General features: G+C 43.2%; 1 protein-coding gene across 7 annotated transcripts; it reads right to left on the bottom strand.

Moving 5' to 3' along the window:
• Positions 1 to 3,168: 3,168 nt before the first annotated feature.
• On the bottom strand, positions 3,169 to 20,953 carry xylb (xylulokinase homolog (H. influenzae)). Of its 7 annotated transcripts, XR_013651992.1 has the most exons (21): positions 20,799 to 20,952; positions 20,142 to 20,224; positions 19,997 to 20,066; positions 19,788 to 19,868; positions 19,379 to 19,465; positions 19,157 to 19,285; positions 19,017 to 19,082; positions 18,874 to 18,946; positions 18,687 to 18,805; positions 17,487 to 17,568; positions 16,355 to 16,395; positions 16,156 to 16,271; positions 15,928 to 16,043; positions 15,785 to 15,858; positions 15,616 to 15,712; positions 15,396 to 15,454; positions 15,223 to 15,310; positions 14,546 to 14,640; positions 12,824 to 12,979; positions 5,115 to 5,164; positions 3,169 to 3,231 (listed from the first exon to the last, which is right to left on the bottom strand). XR_013651992.1 is itself a non-coding variant. In XM_011488651.4 (20 exons), the coding sequence occupies exons 1-19, from the start codon at positions 20,865 to 20,867 to the stop codon at positions 12,854 to 12,856; spliced, it is 1,671 nt and encodes a 556-aa protein (XP_011486953.1). In that variant the 5' UTR covers positions 20,868 to 20,952; the 3' UTR covers positions 4,351 to 5,164; positions 12,824 to 12,853. The 7 variants fall into 7 exon arrangements, 5 of the variants coding, with proteins under 5 accessions (XP_011486953.1, XP_078794405.1, XP_011486951.1 ...); XM_011488651.4 differs by lacking the exon at positions 3,169 to 3,231 and having other exon boundaries at positions 4,351 to 5,164; XM_078938279.1 differs by lacking the exons at positions 3,169 to 3,231; positions 5,115 to 5,164 and adding an exon at positions 7,151 to 8,436.
• Between the last annotated feature and the right edge of the window lie 2,593 nt (positions 20,954 to 23,546).

Raw genomic sequence — 23,546 nt, 5'->3', positions numbered from 1 at the left:
TTCACACAAAGAGAACCGCTGTGGACTGAACTCTGCAAAACACTGAGCAGGGAGCACCAAGGTTCCTGACCTACCCTGCTGACCAGAAAGGGAGAAGACATCCCATAATATAGAGAGAAAAAACACAAAAGGTTTATCCGCAGAAAGGTAACAATTTCTGCAGATAAACCTTTTCATGTTTTTTTTTTTCATCTTTGATCCATAATAAAGTGTGTTTAGAAGTAAAAAGTTGTCAGCATTTCTGGAGATCCAGATAGAACACAGTTTTCTAATCAGAATGAGAGAAGCAGTGATTCCTCCACCTGTATGAGCAGAGAGCTTTCAAAGCAGACCTGTAGGGCGACAGCTCAGCATGCCTCCTGTTGTTTTTGAGGAACAGTCAAACTCAGCAGCAATCCAAAACAACAAGGGTGTGAGAAGAACATGTCACATAACTCAAACCCCAAACGTTAAATGGACTGGAGAGCTGTAGGTCACACGCCTCATCAGGTCAGTCCAGACAGAAATACATCATCTTCTATTTTCCAACATTGGGGACCATAAACACCTATCGGATCGGATCTGCAAGGAGAAGTTCACCACTGAAGACACATGAGAGTCTATCCAGCAGACTCAGAGGGTGAGATGAAGCTGACATGTCTGATGCTCATGACACAGAAGGCAGAATCCAAGTTTAGTGATGCAGCAGCTCTCACTCAGAACTCTGGTGATACACAAAAACCAACAAAACACACACACACACACATGATGAAGCTGGGGTTTTATTTACTCTGAAACACGAACTGGAGAACACACGAACTCAGCCTCGATACAATCACACAGCGGACATGCTTGTGTCCTCTGATCTGCACCAGGATCTCCTCATCGATCCGTCGTTCCTTACACAGACGGAAGCGCCCACACGGTGTGCAGGAATAGTGCTGCTGGGAGGGTCTGTGTGCAGCAGGGCGCTCTTCATTACTTATCCTCCTCCTCCAACCAGGGAGAGGAAGCTTCTTCGGTGCTCCTGGTTTCTAACATCATGAACCCAAGCTAAACTTGACTTTCGGAAACTTTTACCACAAACCGAACGAAGCTGTGGATCATCCACTTCTTTACTTCGTCATTGCAACCTCCTAACCTTCAACCACTGACTGTACCTGAGGACTGGACTGAGTGCCCCCCTCCCCTGGTGTTCCAAACAGGAAGTACCAGATGGAAGCCAAAACTCTATAGACTTCTATAGAGAAGTAAACAGCAATGACCCAGTCATTCTATTTGTAAGAATGACAATTTTTTAACATGTTCTTGAAAATTCTATTTTTCTAAAGATATTTTTTCCGTAGAGGAAATTATTGATGTTATAAACCGACCACTTTCAAGCGGTAGGGGTGTGAACCATAGAAATATTGACTCGGACCGACTCAGACCAATCACTTCTTAGTTACGATTTCCGGCTCCAACATGGCGATATGAATATCACAAAAAATAGCGACTTGATTCACTTCATTTGGTTGGAACTGGAAGTAAAGCATTGTCTATGGATGACGCATGGAAACAGTTTTACATTGAGTGAATGGAGACAGGTTTTGGTGTGGTGGTGGCCAGGTGAACTGACCTGACCCCAGTAGGTTGTCTTCTAAACCTGCCTTAAACGACAAAGGAAAAGTGTTGCCTTTGATTTGAAGGTATGACCGAATGACACAAAGTTTGTGTGCTGCTTGAGAGTGAAAGCCACAATTTAGGTTTCCATTCATCTCAGAAGATTGAATCTTCAGGAGCTGGAAAACAAGCAGTTGCTGCAGCTCCAGCGCGGTTTCTCTCAAACTGAGAATTTACGCCCAAACGATCATTTTGTGATGATGTTTTGATGCACTCATCAAAACACAATCAAACACAGCCTGGATGAAGAACCTGAAGATGTGCAGCTTCCATCCCACACTGCAGACTTGTTCTGACAAGGGCAGCTGGCTCTTGGCATTCATGACTAAAGTTTTTCAAACTTTTTATAAGATATTCTGAAAGCAAAAAAAAAAGGTCAAATAAAAAAAACAAAGTCCTGAAATAAGTTCAAGTAAGAGGCTCAACCCCTCAACGTTGATGGACCCACACCCCAGTGTGCCGAAGGGCTTTGAGGGATCATGTCCTCCTTGGTAGTTGAGGTTCTTTAATTTTGATGTGGTCACCAAAGGGTTCTGGGTAAAGATTAAAAAACTATTGAGGAGCCACTGAAGATAGTGAAAGACCTCCCCCCCAGATCATACCAGGTCATCCAGAAGCATACCCTGGGAAATCGGTGGGCAACTGTCAGCACAGAGGATCGGTGTTCCCATGTCTTTGAACCACCATCACTGATTCCTGGATCAGAAGATCCAAATGCTGGGTTTGATGTACAACAAGGTCAATAGTGCAGCCTTCTTTATCCACCAGTTCCATGGAGTCATGTAAGAAAAGCATTCAGCATGTCCGTGTCCCTGTGGTGGGGGTTCTGGTCCTTGCCCCTGAGCGCTGGGCCATGCCAAATTTTCCAACTGTGGGCGAGCCTGGTCGGGCCATGTTTACAACACTTCTTGTGGACCACTTCTTCCCCTGGTTGTCCTCCTCCTGGGCGGGTATGGCTGGCCCCTGCCTTGCTCTCTCCTGGACCAACCGTGGGCCGGGTGGGTGGCTGCCTGGAGCGTGGGGCGGGTCTCCCTTGGGGGGTCCTGGCTCTGTTTTGACCTCTGTTCAGTCAGTCTTCATCTGGCTACCATAGTCTTGTGTTGACTGTGTTTAACCCTTGTGCTATCCTAGGTACTTTACCGTTGAGAGTTGGGTCATTTAGACCCACTAGACAGTGCGCTGAACCTTTTTTCTTCAATGATTTGTGATCTTCACTGGTGTCCATGGATTACATGAAGTCTTTCCACCTTTATCCACCTTTGTCATGGTAGGGAGAACACGTCAATGCAAGGGTGGGGTCATCTAAGATAGCACAAGGGCTAAAATCTTAAAAACCCATTCAAAAAAAGTGTTTTTGGTGTTTTGACATGTTCTTGTGGCATTTTTCTGATGACAGAGGACACAGATTAAGAAAATTAAGAATAAAAATGCATTTCTGTGTATTTCTTTTTTCATATCACAGTGAAACAGATATATATAAAAAAATGCAGTTTGAAAAAGATCATATAAGTGACGCAGAAAATATACCATACGGATGCATCCACTTGCAGACAAATAGATCCATGTATGTCTTTGTTGTCCTCGTTTGAGCTGGAATATGAATCAAAAGAGACGGCGGCAGTTTAGCTCAGGCGGCAGAGCAAGTCGTCCAACAACCGAAGGATTGGCGGATTGATCCCCGTTCTCCCCAGCCAGCTGTGGCCCCTGAGCACGGCTAGCCCACAGCTCACCGCTCCCCCCAGGGGATGGGTCAAAATGCGGACAACAATTTCCCCAATGTGGGATAAATAAAAGTTGATTTAAAAAACAAACTGTACGACTGGATAGCTCAAATCCAACTTGCCATTTTTGTTGCAGCAGTAATGTTTGGTTGGGGTTGTGATGGGCTGTAAGCTAGCAGGAGAGCATGTAAACGGCTGTCTGGGGGAAGGGGGGTGGGGTTGTTCCATGCCAACAGTCCTGTTCACAACTTAGAGGTGAATTTCTAATGAACTCCTGCCGTTCTGCAGAAACTATGTCCTAGAAACGACACAAATTTATGGAATTTGGCTAGAAGGGCAAAATCATAATTAATTTTTAAAATAGATCAACAGATAATAGGAGTGCGAATTTACAAAACGCTGAGTGTCATATCAAATCAAACTTTATTTGGATATTGTTCTTCCAACTTGTGTTACTCAAAGTGCTTTACATAAAAAAAATAATCCAATTTAGTCCTGCATGATTGTTTAAATTTTATCTCCTTGTTGAGGATCCATAAATTTGCTCTACTTTAAAAACAACTGCTCAGATCTTACGCCCTATTTTTTCACAAACACGTAAATGAATCATATGAGTCTGAAGCAGATTTATTTCTGACCTGTAGCTGACTGACTGCTCTGATGGCTCATTTTTCCTACAGACAAAGAAAAACGACTGCCTTCAGACCATAGTTAGTTCGGTGTGCACACGTGTGTATGTGCATTTGTGTAGGCTGTGACGTCTGGCTGATGCTGTCAATCACTCGTTTTTATTGTAGCAGGCAGACACAAAAAGCTCTGCAGTGAAAGTTATCGAGGTGAAGCTGCACTCAGCAGATGGTTCTCTTCACCACGTAAAAACCTGAACACACACATGCAAGAACACACACACGTTAGCACACACGAGCACACATGCACGCCCCCATACACACGCTGACGCTGCTGTTCAACAGAAATGATGATTTAAGCATTAAAATCCATCCCTGGCTATAATTTATTTTTCATTTGTTCTGGTTGGTCCAGACAAGTACACACACAGGCAAACGCACACACACAGGCACACACACACAGGCACAGACATATATTTTCTCATAAAGAGGATGACTTCTACAGCTGTATTAGCAGGGTAATCTTCCTCTCTCTCACTGAAATCGTGATATAGAGCATGATTTACCAACTGCTGAGGGATTTACACTCACACAGCACTTCTCACTTACATGACAAATGAACACGGACACACAATCTGTGTCGTACTGAAACAGTGCACAGGCTCTTTGTCTGCAGAAGAGTGTTTTGGTCTCTGTTTTTCCATTTCAAGAGTTATTAAACATTTTTCAGTATAAAAAACATGTACATATAGTAATTTTTAGACATTTTTTTCAAAGTGATTTACAAAAAAGAATCACGACGAACAAAAGCTGTGGCAGAGTCAACAGTTTTTCAATTAAGCCCTCTGAGAAAATGGTCTCAGCTGTAATAAATGTTAACAAGTGGAGTTTATTTATGTGAAGAGGAAGCTGCAGAAGAGGAGGTCAGTCTTGAACATTTTCTCAAATCATTATCAGTGAGGCACCTGTGCTGCAGAGGTTCATTCTTTCATGGTGGATTAAAGAGCTGGGAAGTTTCTATATGATCTTCTGCTGCATGCTGCAGGGACCACAGATAGCCAGTGCAGAGATCTGAACGGTGGTGGGACGTGTTGCTTGAGTTTGGCTGACTAAAAATGAAACTTACTGCTGCTTTTAGGACAATCTGCTGGGGTTTTATTGGGAAGAATGGTAGTCCTGCTTAGAGATGGAGAGAGAGAGAGAGAGAGAGATTAATTTTGGTTATGTTAAATACACAAACTTAAAACATCAACACAAACAATGACACTGGATAACGTCAACTTAAACATTGAAAAGAATTAACCGAAAAAGGTGTTGGGTGATGCCAAGGCTTACTTCCCTGACCCTGATTACAAACATCACAGGTTCCTACAAATTGATAGAAACTGAAATAAAGGAGAAAAACAAAAACACTTCTCAAAATTACTTCACAACCACAAGAGTCTCTCAGTCCAGAAGGTATTTTTGGACATATTTTAAATGTATACATTTTTTTAAACTGATATATGGAGTTTGCATTCTTCAGATCGTCAGATAATAAACTTCACATGTTGACCCCCTGAAAAAAATACTATTCTTCATTGCATTAGTTCTGACCACTTTGTTTTTAAACATATCTTTACCCAGAAAATCATAATTATTATCTTTAATTTCAAACAAACTTGTTGTTAAACTGTTCTACAGTATAATAATTACAACTAATTTCTTTTTTTTTTCTTAAAAATTGTAGATTTCAGTACAGCAATATTGAACAAGTGAAATGAAACAATGTATGCCCCTCCCCTTTAAACACACATTGAAACAAAAAACAGAAAAAAAAACTCTAAAAAAAAAAAGGTGATACACATCCCATCACTGGTTCTTCCGGGGTAAAAAAAAGTGCAACAGATATTTACAACTCATTTCAAGATCATTATAGTAGTTTGAGTCCGGGTCAAAGTCATTTTCAAAGCCATGCTTAGTGTTTTCAGACTGATCATGGATATGAATCAGACGGATTTTCCGCACACTTTATGAAGTGATCCTTTGCATTTGAGTTAACTTTGCAGCTTATTTATTTTTCATTGTATTGTCTGTCATAGTAATCAGGCATCTAGTCCAGTTTCCAAATTAATGTAGGAATACTTCCTAGGTTTAGTTTGAACAGTCCCAAACCCGTTCCCAGCATACCTACTTATTTCACTCAATTGAGGTGGTCCAGTTCTTTCATGTTTCTTAGAATTACTGAGCGTGTAGATCCACTCCGTTGGGTCTGATGTAAACGTCCCCACTCCTTGACCAAGTTGCCTGACTTTTGTTTTGCTTCTTTAGCAGTCAAGCCCATTTTGATTTCTTTTTTCTAAGACTTTCGTTCATGTAAACTCCAGTGCCTTCTAATTCTTTTGATTGTCTCAGTAGCTCCATTTTTTACTTTACAGACATTACCTGCACAACAACAGATGGTTTCATTTTAGGATTTTTATTTGGAATCATGTAGCAGCTGGAGATGTTTGGCTTTTCCAGAGTGATATTCTTGTTGTTTAGAATTTGCAGAAGTTGTTGTTCCAGTGACTTTAATACCTCTGTAGGAACGTCCTCACCTTCATCCACTCCAGATGCTACTTTGGCATAACTGCAATGTTTTGTTTCAAATCCTGTAATGATGAAATCTTTGTTTTTTGTTAGTTGTTCCAGGTCATCAATCCTTTGCTCCAGGAGTTCAATCTTATAGTCATTTTAAATAATTATTTCTTTCAGTTGCCTGAAATCCTCAGGAAGATCCATGAGACTTTTATGCTGAGCCACAACTTTACTTATCTCAGAACTCATTAAGGATAGGGATTTTAAAAATTTCCTCCATTTCCTCTGATAATTTTTTGGTTGCCGTTGTTTTTCACGGTCCAAATTACTCACACGTGTCCAAGTTAGTAGGTAGATTTGGTGAAGCTGCTTTGTCTTGATAGTCCAGGTGTTCTTGAGGCTAAACAGGCCTTCAGATATTTTCAGAGTTTGTAGATTCAGCACTAAAAAGCTTTAGATCAGTGTAATTCCAATGGATCTTGTAGATTTTAGTAGGATCGTAGAGGGCCATTTAGCAGCAACAAGCAGCAACAAGCAGCAGCAGCCATCTTGAATCTGCAAAATCAGATCATGGCAGGAATAAGCCCACAGATGGCAACTGTCTGAAAAAAGAATTAATATTTAATCAAATTGTTCTCACGTTATACAACACAACTGTACAATGTGTTTTTGCTGCAAAGTGAAGTTGGTCAAAATAATTACATCTCTTCAGAGTTTGAAAGAGTCATGGAAGATGATGGTGATCTGTGAAGGTTAATGTAAATATCAGAACTTCTACCTTGAGGTTGAAGATGTTTCCTCTCCTCCAAACAGAAAAAATGATGACTTTTATGTTGTTTGATGACAGGAAAAGCTATTGGTTTAAATGAAATGATTAAAAACAATGTTGGAGCTTGGAGATGTGGTGTAGACTGAAGAAAAGGGAGCCAAGAACAGGGGAGGCTCACTGAGGGCTGTCTGGTCTCTGTATGACCGGAGTAAGAGTTTGGTTCGCATAGCCGGCAGTAAGTCAGACCTGTTCTGTTGGACTCTGGCAGGGCTGCCCTTTATCACCGGTTCTGTTCGTAGTTTTTAAGGAAAGAATTTCTAGGCGCAGCCAGGGGCCAGAGGGGGTCTGGTTTGGGGACCACAGGATTTTCTCTCTGCTCTTTGCAGATGATGTTGTCCTGTTGGCTTCATCGAGACAGGACCTCCATCGTACATTGAGGCGGTTTGCGGCCGAGTGTGAAGCAGGTGGGATGAGGGTCAGCACCGCTAAATCTGAGGCCATGGTTCTCGACCGGAGAAAGGTAGTTTGCCACCTCTCGGTGGGTGGAGTGTCCCTACCCCAGGTGGAGGAGTTTAAATACCTTTGGGGTCTTGTTCATGAGTGAGGGAAGACTGGAGTGTGAGATTGACAGGAAGTTTGGAGCAGCGTCCGTAGTTATGCGGTTGCTGTATTGGTTCGCTGTGGTGAAGAGAGAGCTGAGCCAAAAAGCAAAGCTCTCAATTTACTGGTCGATCTTCGTTCCAACACTCACCTATGGTCATGAGCGAATGGCCGAAAGAACGAGGTCCCGAATACAAGCGGCTGAAATGAGCTTCCTCCGTAGGGTGGCTTGGCGCTCCCTTAGAGATAGGGTGAGAAGCTCGGTCACCCGTGGAGAGCTCAGAGTAGAAGCGCTTCTCCTCCACATCGAAAGGAGCCAGTTGAGTCCCGGATGCCTCCTGGACGCCTCCCTGGAGAGGTGTTCCGGGCATGTCCCACTGGGCGGAGGCCCCGGGGAAGACCCAGGACACGTTGGAGAGACTATGACTGTCGGTTGGCCTGGGAACGTCTCGGGGTCCCCCCAGAGGAGCTGGAGGAAGTGGCTGGGGCGAGGGAAGTCTGGGCATTTCTTCTTCGACTTCTGTCCCCGCGACCCGGTCCCGGATAAGTGGAGGAAGATGGATGGATGAAAAAAAAATAAATCAAAAAAATGAGGATTATCAAGAACATGTAAAAAAGGTATCAGAGTAAGACTAGTTATTCTGACCAATTATATGACGGAGTAACAGCGTTAATTACTCCATAGAAGTCTATGGGGTTTTGGCTTCTTAGAACCAGCAGCTACTTCCTGTTTGGATTGCGAGGGGGGAGGAGTCAATCAGTCCAGTTCTCATATACAGTTAGTGCCAGGGACACCAGTGGAAAGGGTAACCTCATGAAAATTTTCTTTATTTTTCTTGGTTACGCTGTTTCAGAAATAGATAGTAGCTCTGATTCTCAACCTCCTCAATTTTGGATCTTTTTTTCTTTTCGTTTGGTTCTTTTGGATCCTTGGATCTTACCGGAGACACAAACACCATTTGAAAAGTAGAGTAAGACTAAAGGTGAGTGGTAGTTTTCTCTAGTTTTTTAGGAATCATAGTTTGTGTGTAATTGGGGCATGTAGGGATGCCGTGGTTGAGTGTCTTCATCCTGCTCAATCCAGGTTCTCGCTCCTGAAGACCCCAGGTCCCTGTAGAAACACGATGATGCTCTCAGCCTTATTTTTCTGTCCTCCTCCTCCTCCTCTTCCTTTAGACCCCTCCCACTCCTGATTCATGTCAGACATCCTTTGAGCAGCTTATACAACAGCTTTATGTAACCGTCTATAAGGAGCTGGCCTTCCGACTGAGACCAAGGATGAAGCAGATGACGGAGTGGGATTCTGCTGAATATCAAACCTTTAACTTTGTTTCTCCAAAGGATGGTAGCAGGAAAAACAAAAGTTTCAGTTTGATTTTAGATTTCAAGCATCACTTGAAGACTTTTTCCCCATCTTTGGGTGTAGTTAAAACACATCTTCATAGACATCAAGGATAAATTCAAAACTATTGCTGAGACTGATGTCCAGCAGAAGGTTATAAGGTTTCAAATGTATTCAAGCTTCTAAACAGCCAACAGAAACAGTTGAAAATGTCCTGGCTTTTTTTAACACTGTTCTGTATAAAAGGAGGGCTTCATGGTAGTGTAGTGGTTAGCACTCTTGGCTTAAAGTGTAAAGTTTCTGGTTCAAATCCCACGTGGGTTGCTTCTTTGTGGAGTTTGATGTTCTGCATGTGCGTGTTTTTCCGGCTTTATCTCACAGTCTAAAAACTTACTGGATAGATTAATTGATGACTCTAAATGTTTCTAGGTGTGAATGTGTGTGTGTGGTTCTGCAACAGACTGGGGACCTGTGCAGGGGTGTGCACCCCCCCTCACTAAACAGTAGCTGGAATAGACTCCAGAGACCCAGGTTCAGAAGATGGATGGATGAAAGGGAGCCAGGTATATCTGGCGTGTCTCTTAGTTGCCTTCAAAGGGGGGTTATAGAGCCTAAGGAGAGGAGACAGATCTATCTGTACGTCTGAGGTTTGGTGAAAAAAGAAGAGGTCTCCAAATTGCATAACTTTGTGTTTCAGTGATCTACAAAGGGCAGAGAGTTTTCAATACATGGATTTGATAGATTATCCACTTTTCATGAACACATTTATCGATCAGTGCTTTTATCCATCAATCTTCAGAACCCAGTGAATCCCTTTTGGGGTCATGGAGCTGTTGATGGAGCTACTGTTGGGTAAAGGCGAGGTACACTCTGTCCAGGTTATGAGTTTCTTGCAGGACCACATACACCACTAAGTACAATTACAAGGGTTATCCAACCCCAAAGTCTGAATATGTGAACATCTCACCAGCTTGTTGGAACTGTTTTTGTGCGCCTCCTGCTTGAACTGCTGCCATATTCTGCAGTGCTTTTGACAAAGCGCTGATCGTAGTAGGACTAAATTAAATATCCGATCAGGAGACAACATCCGAATTTGATGGGAGTCATCAACTACGTGATCAAGCTTGATTTCCAGTCAAGTGATCAGATTGGGACATCCCTAATCACAATACCAATTAACGTATGAAGCATGTTTTTGGACTGTGGGAGGAAGCTGGAGAAAACCCACACATGCACCAGAAGAACCTCAGAAGAAAGAACCCAGCCAGGATTTGAACCAGGGACTTCTAGCTGTGAGGTGAGAAATAAGACGAAGTTGCTATTTTTGGTCACCAATAATCTAACCAACCAAAACTAGCCTATACCTGACCTTTTCAATCTTTTAAAAATACTTGAGTTCTTTACTGGGGGGTTTCCTTCCTAGTCCCCCATTAGTGGAACCTGATAGAACCTTATAATCCAAACACACAAAGACACCTCTGTCAGGAAAGGAAAAGGATTTAGAATTCTCTTATTTGTGATGACAAATTAAACAAAGTAAGTATCAATAAACAAAACCCAGCAGTGTTGCAAACACCAAGCCAGAGTTTTTTTTCTTTTAGTTAGGAAAAAAGGGATTCTTTGACACTCTTATAGCTCGTGCTGCCATTAAGCCTTAAGCAGCCATGCTTTCGTGTTATAATAATGTAGACTAAAAGCCACTTAGCATTCTGGTAAAGATAAACTTATTATTATTAAGATGAACATTTATTCAGACACAGAAAAGGCAGAACATATTTACTGAGGAACTAAAAAAATCAAGCCTGAGTCCCACAGAAAGACAAAACAAGATAAATGTGCTTTCTCTTTTCTCTTCAGAGTTTCTTCTGCACATTTTATTCTTGAACGCTTCTGATCTACTTTTAGCATCGCTGCAGTCGTTGCCCATCTCTCCATACAGTCAACAGGGTGCATGGGTCCGTCTGAAAGATCCTCCAAAGCTCAGCGTTCACCTAAGACCCGAAGAAAAACTGATGTACAGATTCTTCCAACTCCGAGCTTCTGCATGTCTGCATCTTTGATTTTTGCCTCAGGAGAGCGGCGAGCTTCAAATCAGCTCAGACAGGAACAAACCAACACTAATCTTTCACAAGTATTCTCGATGGAGCAAATTTGTTACACTTGTTTGCAGATATTAACAATTTTTTTCTTTTGGTGATGATCTGGACCAGCCATGGAAAAGGAGAGCTTATGAGCAGTCTGCACTGTACCTACATCTACGTGTGACAGTGCTGCTTAATTTTAAAGCCCCTAACCACAAACCTAACCTAAAGGAAAGAGTTTTTAGACAGCTGAGCAAGCTTTGACTGAGGAATTCAATGATTCCTAATTCACGAGTCTGTTTGTGAGAATAAGCATTCTACATCTGACACCTTCTTTTTAACATGTTCTCAATAATCCTATTTTTTTCTCCATATTTTTTGCTTTTTTGCAAGTTATAAACTGATGCTGAAAGAATGTGATCTCATGTCAAATGTTTGAAAAGTTTGATTGATAGATTCTCTTGCACCCACTTTCAATTGGTAGTGGTGTGGCCTTCCAACAAGCTCACTCCTGATTGGTGAGTGGTTGCCATAGAAACATTGACTCAGACAAACTTGGACTAATTGCTGCCCACTGACAATTTCTAGCTCATTTGGTTGAAGCCAGAAGAGCATATTTAAAGAATTTTTGAGTATTTCTTTGTTCAAATTGTTGTGGAGGTTGGAGTACAAGGCATACACGCTAAACACCTAAACCTTTAATAGACTTCCATTTAGCACAAAATAAGTCATGGCCACGGATGCATTTTTATTTTGAAATCCTAGATTTTTTTTCACTTTAACAAATGAGCTAAAATTTTCAAACCCACCCTTTCATCTGCTTACCCTTAAAATTGTTCAGTTGTGTTTGGGAATTTGTTCAATTTATTTGCAAGAGACAGTTTGTTGTTGAAGGTTCATCATGTCTGAAGTCCATGTGGGTTTGAGAACCCTGGAGGTCATCATAGACTGGTTAGAACATCAATGTTCTGTAACAGAAGATTTTCAGCTGAACTCATATTTAGAGTGACTGACTGTAAAACCCAAACAGAAAAACTGATTCTGCCTTTGGAACTTGATCAAAGTCAAACACTTAGAACCAAAATCCACGTCTTCCTGTAGCTTAGTCATCCCTACTTATTGACCAGAATTCTGGAAAAAAAACGTTTTCATTGCATTATCATATTTATTAAAATTATACAAAATTACAAAAATATGAAACACTGAAAATCAGAAAAACATAACAGTCAGATATTGATTCTGCTGTTCTACATCAGCAGTTTCACTTTGAAGAGCTTGTTATATTTATTTTTTAATTGCTTTTTTAAAATCATGAATTAAAATACTTTTTTTTAACTTAGGAAGATGTTAAAATCATTCTTCCGTAGATGCTCGGTTCTCTTTTAAAGACGTTGCTTTGTTACCTCTTATTATATTAACACTGTTTTGGTTGAAAAAGCACATTTGATGTGTTCAAGTGAAAACTGGAATAAATCTCACAGCACCTCCACATGTTTGCAGTTTCTCTGGATTCCTCATGGAGGCACTAGTGTTTTCACACAGGTGGACGCACAGACTGGCTTGGTTCTTAGCGACGCTGGGCTCTTCTTCAGGACTTGGTCCTCCAGACGGGCGAAACGCTTCAACATGTGATCATAAACCTGAGGAGCAGAAGAACCAAGAAAGCTCCTCAGAAGCCTTTCTAAAGAGCGGCTATCCCCGGTTCAGAATCTGACTATTTCACTTGTGACAATGACACAGTTACAACCTTCCACCCAAGTCACCATAAGTCTGTTGAGAATCCCCAAAAAGACAAATACAAATACAGGGGGGGAGAACAGTCCCCTGAGGAACACCAAACACCGGTAATTTGAAAATGCACCCCAAACTTACAACCCACAAACCAGTAGATTTCAGTAAGCAGAACATCCATTATCCCACTATACCAGCTACATTTAGGGTGAAAAAGTAGTACATCCTGGACAATTTGTCAGTCCATCACAGGCCGCATATACTACCACACACACTAACAGCTAAAGACCAAGTTAGAGCCACCAATCAACCTGTTTTTGGACTGAAGGATGAGGTCAGAGTGTGTGGAGAAAACCCGAATGTACACGGGGTGACCGTGTAAAATCCACACAAAGAACCCGGCAGGGATTTGAACCAGAGTCTTCTCGTTATGAGGCCAGGGTGCAAACCTTGTCTTCCACATTTACAAAGCTGCAATCGGAAAACAACATTTAAAAATATAAATTTAACTATAAATTATTGATGAACAAAAATAAATTCATAGAAACAATTTTTAAATCTAATTGGTTTCAAACATTTAAACGGGGTTAACATGTTTTGTCTATGAATATGAATTATACTGTTGGTTAATCTGTTGCAATTCTCACTTTGTCCTTAAGATGGCGGTGCATTACTGACCACACGAACCAAGCCCTTTTTTTTTAGGTAAACAGCCCTGCAAAAAGTTCACGTTTGCTTTCAGCTGTGGTGATGCAGGTCATGTGACAGCCATGTGACTCAGCATAGTCCCGTGTTTGAGGCTTTTTCCCTAAACACCACATCAAAGGTTATCAGGCTTGTGACAGTAAAGGTCGGCATTCAAAAACTTAAGATGTCTCAGCTTTATGAAGCTGATCTGGTTTCTTCAGTCAGTAATGATCTGCTCTGTTTAGGAGAAGATTCTATCAGTTCTCAGGTGCAGGTTGGTTGGATCCGGTTCTAGGTGGAATTGGTTCCTTACAGACTCTGAATTCTCTTTTCACATCATCATTTAAGTGAAGTGGTTCTGGATTTTGCTTCTTTTTCCATTTTTGTACGTTTTTATGTTGATCTCTGTTCTTGTTGCACCTGGCGCTCTGTTTCGGTACTTATGTTCCCCGTGCCCCCTCACCCCCACTCAGCACAAACACGTCTTGACAAATAATGAGCGGCTTGGACAGAAAAAGAAAAATATGAGTGAAGGGCAGTTAAAAAAAAAACGGTTCCCAGGAAGAAGCCGCCTCTTGTCGCTTAATAGAGCGGGCTCTAAAGACTCGTTTATACTTGAAAGTGATCGATCAACGCAGCAGCCGGATCCACAGTCAGTAATGCAGTAACAAAGAAGAATCACACAGTGGTCAGAGCGCAATGCGTTTAGCCCCGCCAATGCCGAGCCACGCCTCGGTCTGCAGCCGGGGGTAGTTGCTTGGATCTGGTCAGCAGAGCAGCAGGTGTACCTGTTTGGCTGTGGGATGAGGCCTCACCACCAGCTGTGGCTCTGGAGCTTTCTTGACTGCATCAAGGAAGGACACTCCAGACTCTGCTAAGAGGCCTAAAACACAGCCACCAATCACAGGAGGGATTCAGACTGCATGAACCAATCAGATTACAGGACATCAGTCAAAACAGAAACATAAGAAACACACTGAAGCATTGGATGTGTGTCTCCTGCTAAGATAAGGTGAAGAACATTGGCTCTCTACTAAGAAAAGGACCTGAAACAGGATGCATCATGGGAGGACAGAGATGTCATGTTCCCCCCTCCTCATGGTTTTTCAAGCCTTTGAATTAGCAATGTTTTCACCCCAAAACCATAAAGACATTAGAAAGCATCTGTCTGCAGACTAACTGAGGTGTAATGAGGGTCTATAAAGGCCCCCAAGTTGATAACTGTAAAAACAAACTAATTCTGCTGCACTGCATGTATTTCTGTATGTTTTGGAGTGCAGTAATCCTTCATATACATCGAACATGTGATGTGTTCACACTGGACAAGCAGGAAGGGCTTCTTCTTCTTTTTTTTTTTACTATATACCGCCTTTTAATGGGCGGCGTTTCATACGTAGAGCCTGAAAACGGTGTTAGAAACTTGCATGGCGACATGTGAAGGCCAGATTTGTATCTTTCGAGGTACCATGCAGAGCTCTGTAGGCAGATCCCAGGCAAGCAGAGTCAGAAAGGTCAATGCTGTAAACTGGGGCGTTGAAGACGTCAGACAGAACCTGAGGACCAATCAGACAGCAGGAAGCTCAGACTCACAGCAGCACTATGAAGACTCCATATTTATAGATGGACAAACGCTCAGACCTGCAGAATCTCCCTGTTGGATGAAGCTCCTCCAGTTGCCAGAACTCTGGTTCCTGGAACTAAAAGGATCCTGAATAAGCTTCAGATAGATCCTTCCAAAGACATTCAACTCAGTATTTTCACAACCATCTTGTGTCTTCTTCAACCCTATTCTGTGAGACAGCTGTTTGACACGCTGCCTAGAGTTCGGTCATGAAACTGCTGCACTTTGGGTTCTTACTGATGGAATATCCAAGCTTCTCAGCATGCAGCCTCCTGGACAGAAACTGACCCTCCACCAGAGCCCGCACCTCCACCTGAGGGCTCCAAGAGCACACCTGTGGGAAAGGTGAGGCAGGTGAAGCATGAGCTTGTAGACCTATGATAAGCTGACAAAAAGACAAACAGACCTCAGAGTCTTCCGAGTCAAAGCGATAAACGCCCACCGCAGCAGGTGTGATCTCCATAGTGTCAAAATAAAAGCCTGCCAACACACCATCAAAAGTTAGGCTATGAAGAAGACGAAGCAGGAAAGAGGGAATCTAAGCTTCACCAATGTTTCCATGATTTCCGAGGGGGGTATCCTTCAGAGCAGCAGAAAAGGTTTCCCATAATCCTCCAGCACACTCGTTCCTGATCCGCTCCCGGGTCAGAGATCCGTTCTTAAAGCTGCGAATGAATGAACCTGTCAGGAAATCCTTCAGCATCAACCCTCTCACCTGAGCTTTGTGCTATGCCTGTGCACATGTGCAGGCACGTGTGTGTGCGCGCATGTGTGTACCACAGCAGAGCCATGTAGGCCTGCATGTCCACCGGGCTGCAAAGGATGTGGCCCTCAAGGGCAGGTCGGGGCTCCTGGATCCACAGGAACACGGTGTCACTGGTCCCCAGACTCACCTGCAGATGAACACACTTTCACTGCAGACTCACACTGGTGACATCATTGTGACATCACAACAGCGAGGAGCAGAGACGCTTACAGCTACGTCCCCCTGTTGGAGCCTCATCCCCGCCAGAGATGCTGAGGAAGACGAAGAACACTCTTCATCATCACTGCTGCACTTTCCCCACAAACAACAACATCCCAGAACAGAGAGGTGCTGAACAAAAGAAAGATCAAAACATCCAGGAGAAATTGTTCATGGCGCGTTTAACTAACCATTCCGGTCTTCTCTGCTGTAAAAATGTCACATTGAAATAAGGAGTTAACCCATCCAGGTTCAGATATCTGGGACATGCACCTCTACGTTTTTCCCTCAAGAAATCAAATGAAATCACACATCTCTAATCAAAAGGGACGAACACCTGTAGAAGCTCCTCCTCATCCGGAGGTGGGCTGTCAGGGCCTTCAAGGCCTTCTCTGAAGGTCTAAAAATATCTGAATCATGTGTTAATTATAGTTTGTCCATGCATACTCATTAAATCATTCCAAATTGTCTATCAATTCCCTTTTCTTGTGTTTATGATGGTTATGCTGCTTCCAGACAGACGTATTTTCATATTGGAGCATTTAAGCAATGACATTTCAGCTGTCCTTTGTTGCCAGGCAGGGTCAGATCTAAAGAGGCCATCAAAATCCACTCTGAAGCTCTTCTAATGCAAAATCAATGCCAGACATGAATTTCCTTCAACCAATCAGATTTTCAGGTGGTGTGAGCAGGGCCTTCTAGAAGGCTTAGGCAACGTTGCAGTTTTCAGCCCGTCTGATTGGACAGAAGTTTTAGGAATACAAGAAACATTTCCCACATGCAGCCTTGTCCAGTTCGACACAGAGGAGCACTTTTTGATCTGTCTCGGTTAAAAACAGAGCTGACTGTCATGTCTACCATGGAAGATTTTGCAGGAAAATCTCTCTTGTTTCTGGATTGTAATAGTTCATGAGGGGTTGAGTGATTCAGACGTAGCACAGCTGAAGGCCCGGTGTGTAATACACGGTCCGCCACTGCTCCTCACAGAGGTGAAGCTCTTTATCGAGAAACATGAAGAAGTCAAAGGAATACCGTCTTCTAAATACAAGTGTGACTATATTATTGTTTCCATAATATGCCTAAAGCCTGTCAATCAATCATCATAGTCGTCAGATTTTGACAGAAATGTCGTCATGTTTCTTACCTGGGTTGTCTCCGGTAAAGGCTACCACCCTGCAGCTCTCCCTGAAACCGTATCGGTGGACATAGTAAGGAGAGACTGGACCCTGCAACAACGTGAACAGGTAAGACTAATTTAAACCCGTACCAACCAAACAAGAAGATGACACGTGAGTGGATTTTTACTGCTGTCATGTCCCGCTCCCAGACCAAAGTTAAAAAAAAAATCCCGTCCATAGGACTTCCACCTCTGTGAACTTCACAGAAGAGTCTTTCATCGGAAATGGCGTGGGTTGTAATCCTCTCCACTGCTGCCATCAATATATGATCGCTGCACTCTAGATTTTAGGGGGGAACCGTGACGCCTTTTGGGTAATGAAGTTATTTTTCAATTGAGTTACAGCATAGGCATATTATCAGAAAGCTACAAAATAGCTCCACTTTTACTACTTTTTTGTCGTCGTTCTTATTTGTTCCCATCCCAAGAGAATACTGCCGGATTTTTGTGACCCGTGGGATTCCTGAAGAAATGTCAGCCTCTCCTACAAACCAGTGTGAACCAGTTTAAACCTGGATAAATCTGTTGCAGTAACTTTAGACCGTTGCAGATCAGCAATATGAATCTGTTTAAGTCAGTTAAGCGTGGTACAAACCAGTTTAGAGCAATATGATCTATTCTAAAGCAGTTTAGAGTGGTATGACCCATCTCAAGACAGTTTAGAGCCGTATAAACAGGTTTGGCACACACTATGGCTCAGTACAACTCATCGGTTTGAGGCAGTTTAGAGCAGTATGAATCACTGACTATAGGAGAACTAGAGCAAGTGAGTGTGACGTCACCCAAAGGTTCCAACCAAAGGAAGTCAATTCAGTCACCATTTTTTAGTGATACGGATGCCACGATTAGTCCGAGTTGGTCTCAGTCTTCATTTCTATGGCAACCACTCTCACCAATCAGAAGTCACTTTGATGTGAACCTTTGAAGTGAGACCATGATCTTTTATTGGGGCATCTGATTAGTCAGTTTATAACTTGAATAACTTGCACTACAGAAAAAATATGAAAAAATCTTGGAGTCGGTACTGTACTGTACTTTCCTTTTGGAATACCAGGGGGAGGGGTCACTCAGTTCAGTTCTCAATAACACTCAGTTGTATGAATCAGTTTAAGGTAGTTTAGAGCAGTATGGACCAGTTTAAGCTAGACTAGTATAATTCAGTCTCACCAATACAGTCGATGAGGGCAATGGCTCTCCCAGAAGTCGGTCCAGATGAGGGGCAGTGGCTCTCAGACAGACATCAGACCACTTTTTACTCTGGATGTCCAACAAATTCATTCCAGAACCTGAAACAGTTCATTAATCAGCTGAGCAGGGGGGTGGGGGGGCTGGCAGTGTTAGCTGATAGAAGTACCATCACTGTGGTCAATGGCTGCGTAACCTCCAAGAAAGAGCGATGCAGCGAAGCTGCTGACCAGTGAGATCCTCTGAAACAAATGAAGACAGGTCAGGGTGCACAGCTGTGCCTGCGGGAGGGGGAACCGGTGCAGCTCTGACCTCCGTGTTCTGAAAGGCTTTAGGTTGACTCGCACAGACTTTGGCAATTTGGTTTCCAGTGAAGCGCTGCATCCAAACACAGAAAATCTTCAGGTACAAGGGGAAAGAACATCAAGCAGACAGACAGCTGGATGGGGAACCTCATAAGCTCTGGAGCCAGTGATCTCTGCCAGTCTTAGTGCGCCACCTGCTGCAGCCTGTAGGTACTGACACTGGAAAGTACTGCTCGAGTCCATCCAGACTGGACTGTCCCACACAGAGAAGCTGTCCTGTGAAAGAATCGCCACAACTGAGCTAGTAAACATTTCTGTTTTGCTCCAAATGCCGTTTGTGTACATTAGAAAAACCCATGTTCTGCACACCTGCAGCAGCTGGTGCAGGCTCTGGTCAGGGTGAAGCTGCTTCAGGGTCTCAGATGCTCCCTTTTTCCAGAACACACTGCCATGTTGCTGCAGGAAAAAAATAGAGTTCTGAATGCAGTTACACGACTCACCAGTGAAACCCGTGACTTCACCACAGGGGGACACCAGTGAGTAACTGCCAGCTGTTTCACGTGAATCAAACTTCATTGAATCAATACAAGAAGATCTTTATTTTTTATTGCACAAATAAGTATAAAAAAGGAATAAAGAAATGTTTTCCTCCTCCTTATGAAGTTACACAGGAAACCCAACAGGAATCTCTGACTCGGTTTTCTGTCAGGTTTAAACTTACAAATGGCAGAATGTTTATCTTCCAACCAGACAGGAAGTATGTGCTCCGACAGCTCACCTGGCCGCTGCCGGACAGCGCTGCAACACGAGAAAAGTCAAGGCCCGCCCTCTTCATTTTGTCCAGCAGCAGGTCAAAAGCCTAAAGCCAAGGAGCAAATCAGCAGCAGGCCCTCAGTGTTTGGGAGTGTTTGCATCTGTACCTTGATACAACTCGGAAGTTCCCCTGCCTGGTACTTAATAAATGAACCCAATGGAAATGTGTCTCACCTTGACCCACATCAGCACAGGTGAGGTGACCATCAGACGGTCGGCATGGATGTGAACCCCTCCCTCGGTCCTGGAAAAAAACCCATTCTGAGTCAATATAAAATGAAGAGCCCAGCTGAGACCCTTCAAAGTAAAAGCCCGTCACCTAAACTCTGGCAGCTCAGAGTCAAACTGGACGGCGTTTCGATGAACCACGCGCAGATCTCCATCTATGACCACAGCCTTCAGCTTTAAAGAAAAACAAGCAGAAGTTCAGATGGAGGTGCTCACCTGACAGGTGGTTTCATGGTCACAGCCCCCCACACCAATAAGTTTGCCTCTGGCTCTACAGATCCAAAGCTGTTGTAAGGTGAACTTCCTTCTCTAATCTGGCTAATCATTGTCGGATCTGAACATTTTTAAAGTAACAATGCAGATTAATTCTGTTGCAAGTGCCTGTTTTGTAGTCTATTCTATGCAACTACAAAGTGACGTCACGTCCTCCGTTTGCGTCTGTGCAGGAAAGATGGAGTCTCTATTTCTGTTTAAATCGTCCCTGCTTGTTTCCTCTCCTTTGATATTCTCAAGAAGAAGATATAAAGGATGAGGACAAACGACTGTTTTAAAGAAATTTTTCGGACGCAGCCTGACTCTTTCTCTGCATCCATATCAACGCACGCCGGCCAAAGTTCAGATCAGAATACTGCACGCGAAATCCATCCATGAGCATGAAAATTGACAAACTACAACAGGAAACTACTACCTAATTTCCGTTCTGCGCGTGAGCATAGAACCTTGACGAGTAGGTAAGACGAGAGTTTACCTGCTGCGTGCTGACGTCGAAGCCCATGTAGAAAGTAGACTCCAAAACAGCAGCCATGATCCCAAACATGCGCAGTGCAAACAGCGCGAGGGGCGGAGCTTATGGAAAAACAGCTGGAACCACGCATGCGTACTTGATAAGTTTCATAATGAAAGTTTACTTTCTGCTGCCCAGTTGTGGTGTGTGATACTGCATACTATAGTATCAACCAAATACCGAATACTTATGGGCTAGTAAAGCTGACAACAATACTTTTTCATTAAATAAATAGATATGTTGTTTAATTGCTAAGTTCAATTAAATGCTATGACCTCACATGATTTTTCTCATGTTAAACTGTTTTGAAAATTAAATAATTATATTGACATCACAAACTCAGTCACCATGTTGGAGAAAAAAAACCTCAATAGAAACTAGATTAGGTTTTTTAGAAGATCACTTGAACCAACAGAAAAGGAACACAGGGTCAGTTCTCCACTGGTTTTCATCTTACTTATCTGGTCGAAATTTCAGCACACTCACTTACTGAGTGGTATTCCTATGGGCCCTGTTTTGGGCCCTCTTCTGTTTCTGTTGTACAAATTATATGTATATTTTTTCCTCTCAACTTTTTCTGTCCAACACCTGAGCAAACAGATTATAGCTGAAGGCCTTTTGTGATGACAGGTTTTACTATTACAATAAGGGTTTATGTATCATCGGATAGCCAGGGTGTACATTTGTATAAACATTTTTTCTTCTTAATTTATTTATTTTTTACTACATTTTATGTCTTAAATATATATATATTCTTTTTTTCCAGAGGGAAGAGAGAGGTGAATGAAATTCTGACACCATAGGCGGAAGATCTCTGTCCATCAATACACTGTGGGTTAGGAGGAGGGATAAAGCAGACAGGGAGCAGTGTGACAATGTGCACGTGGGGGTGGAGATGCAAGCACCCTGCCAAAGTGGACCATGTGTTCATTAGGGGGACCAGATCTTCACCAGCCCGCCCGGCCAGACCAGGAGAGATGGGGCAGGAGACCCCCTGACCCTGCGAAAGGACCCTTGCAGCCCGAGCGAGGGGGACTGCCCACCCGGCCAGATGCAGAGGGGCCCCCCCTTCGGGAGAGCACAGACGACTCCGTTGTCGGGGCCCCAAGGCCACTGGACAGGCGTGCTCTGCCATACTGGGCAACAGCCATTGGGCGCTGGACACAGAAACACGGTCCAAATGGCTAGCCAGGTCCCAGAGGACCCAGGAGCCGCCCACACCCAGCCAGAGCCTTGTCACTTCAGGCCAGCGCAGGCCCGGCGCCCGACCCAAGCAGCCTAAAGGTCAAGACGTTACTGTGTGGCACACAGTAACCCCAGCCGGCCGGCCAACCCCCAGCACTGCACCCACGGCCACTGCCCCAGCCAACAGGATCCCCACAAGCCAGGCCGCCCTGAGAGGACCCAGACAGATGAAGACCGGCTGTCCCTCCCCGATCCCACGTGGTGTGGGTATGTAGTGTGTTTTTATTTTATTACTGTACATTTGCTGTTCTTTAAAAATGTTGTGATGTACAGTTAATTTCGTTTTTCTCCAATTCCTCTCTGCTCTCTTGCATTCACGTTTCATGGTTCTGATCGCTTCATACTCCAAGGTGCTATAGCTTAGTTTTTACAGTTTTTTGGTTTGAAATTACATCCTGAGTGACAAAAATTAATTTTTGACTCACCAGACAAGTTGGTGGGTAGATAAAGGTACTGTGAATTACGGTAATGTGGCTAACGTGACAAACAAATTGTAAACGTGTATTCCTATAAAGCTTTACTACCTCAGAAAGGCCAAAGCACTGTATAGTCAGATCTATTCAACAATGCACACACACATTCACACACTGATGGCAGGTCAGCTGACAACACATAACCATCGGGAGCAAGGTGGGGTTCAGTGCCTTGACCAAGGACACTGAACCTGGACCTGTGATCTTCCAATCAGGGGTCAACCTCTACCTCTCCACCACGACCCCCCTTAAAAGATGTAGAGTTACTGTGAACGTTGTTAATAAAGTCTGAATGACAAACAGACGTATCTCTGACACGTCACTTAATGTGCCTCACTGTACCTCATGTATGACAAAAGTTTAAAATAAACCATTCATTGACGGTGCGCCCCACAGTGCAGAATACACAGTGTGTAAATTCCATTATAAATACTGAAAATGAAAGCAAATTCAAATATTCACAATAGTCCTATCCACCATAATGATGTCTTAGCATAACACTGTGAAGGGGTCACATTATGACTATGGAAAAACATAATAAAAACATAATAAAGATTAACGTGTTTTTTTTTTCTTGTGATGAATATATGTTATCCACTGACATTCTGGATGTGGTCTTTGTATTATTTGTATGGGTTGGTTATTTTTGTTATGGACGGTTCACCTGATGCACGGCAGTCACGCCCCCAAGTTATTAAATGGGGTCGGAACAGGTGCGCAGAGGGAAGAAGGAAGGTGAAAGATGCGCTGACAGCTGCCGCCGTGCTCTTCTTCCATGACCAAAGACTTCAAAATATTCAATGTTCCTTGCCTGCTGGATTTATCCCACCAAACATGCTGTGGAGTCCTGGGGCCTGTTTCAGAAAGGAGGTTAAGTGTAAACTCTGAGTGGGTTAACCCTGAAATCAGGGAAACCCTGGGTTTTCCGTTTCAGAATGGGAGGTTTGTTAAACCAGAGAAAGCAGAGTAAGTCAAACCCGTTTCTGAAAGAGAG

This window comes from Oryzias latipes, chromosome 20 (assembly GCF_053564925.1).
Source record: "Oryzias latipes strain Hd-rR chromosome 20, Olatipes_Hd-rR_3.1".
Taxonomy (NCBI): Eukaryota; Metazoa; Chordata; class Actinopteri; order Beloniformes; family Adrianichthyidae; genus Oryzias; species Oryzias latipes.
Note: the sequence above shows the minus strand (reverse complement) of the source record. Positions and strands in the feature narration are given on the sequence as shown.

Excerpts from the sequence above, each read along its gene's own strand:
- xylb (XM_011488651.4), bottom strand. The coding sequence starts at position 20,867 with ATGTTTGGGATCATGGCTGCTGTTTTGGAGTCTACTTTCTACATGGGC. Across the intron at positions 19,466-19,787 it reads CGCTGTCCGGCAGCGGCCAG|CAACATGGCAGTGTGTTCTG; the intron begins GTGAGCTGTCGG and ends TTTTTCCTGCAG. Across the intron at positions 16,396-17,486 it reads CTTTACCGGAGACAACCCAG|CATCTCTGGCGGGGATGAGG; the intron begins GTAAGAAACATG and ends CGTCTTCCTCAG.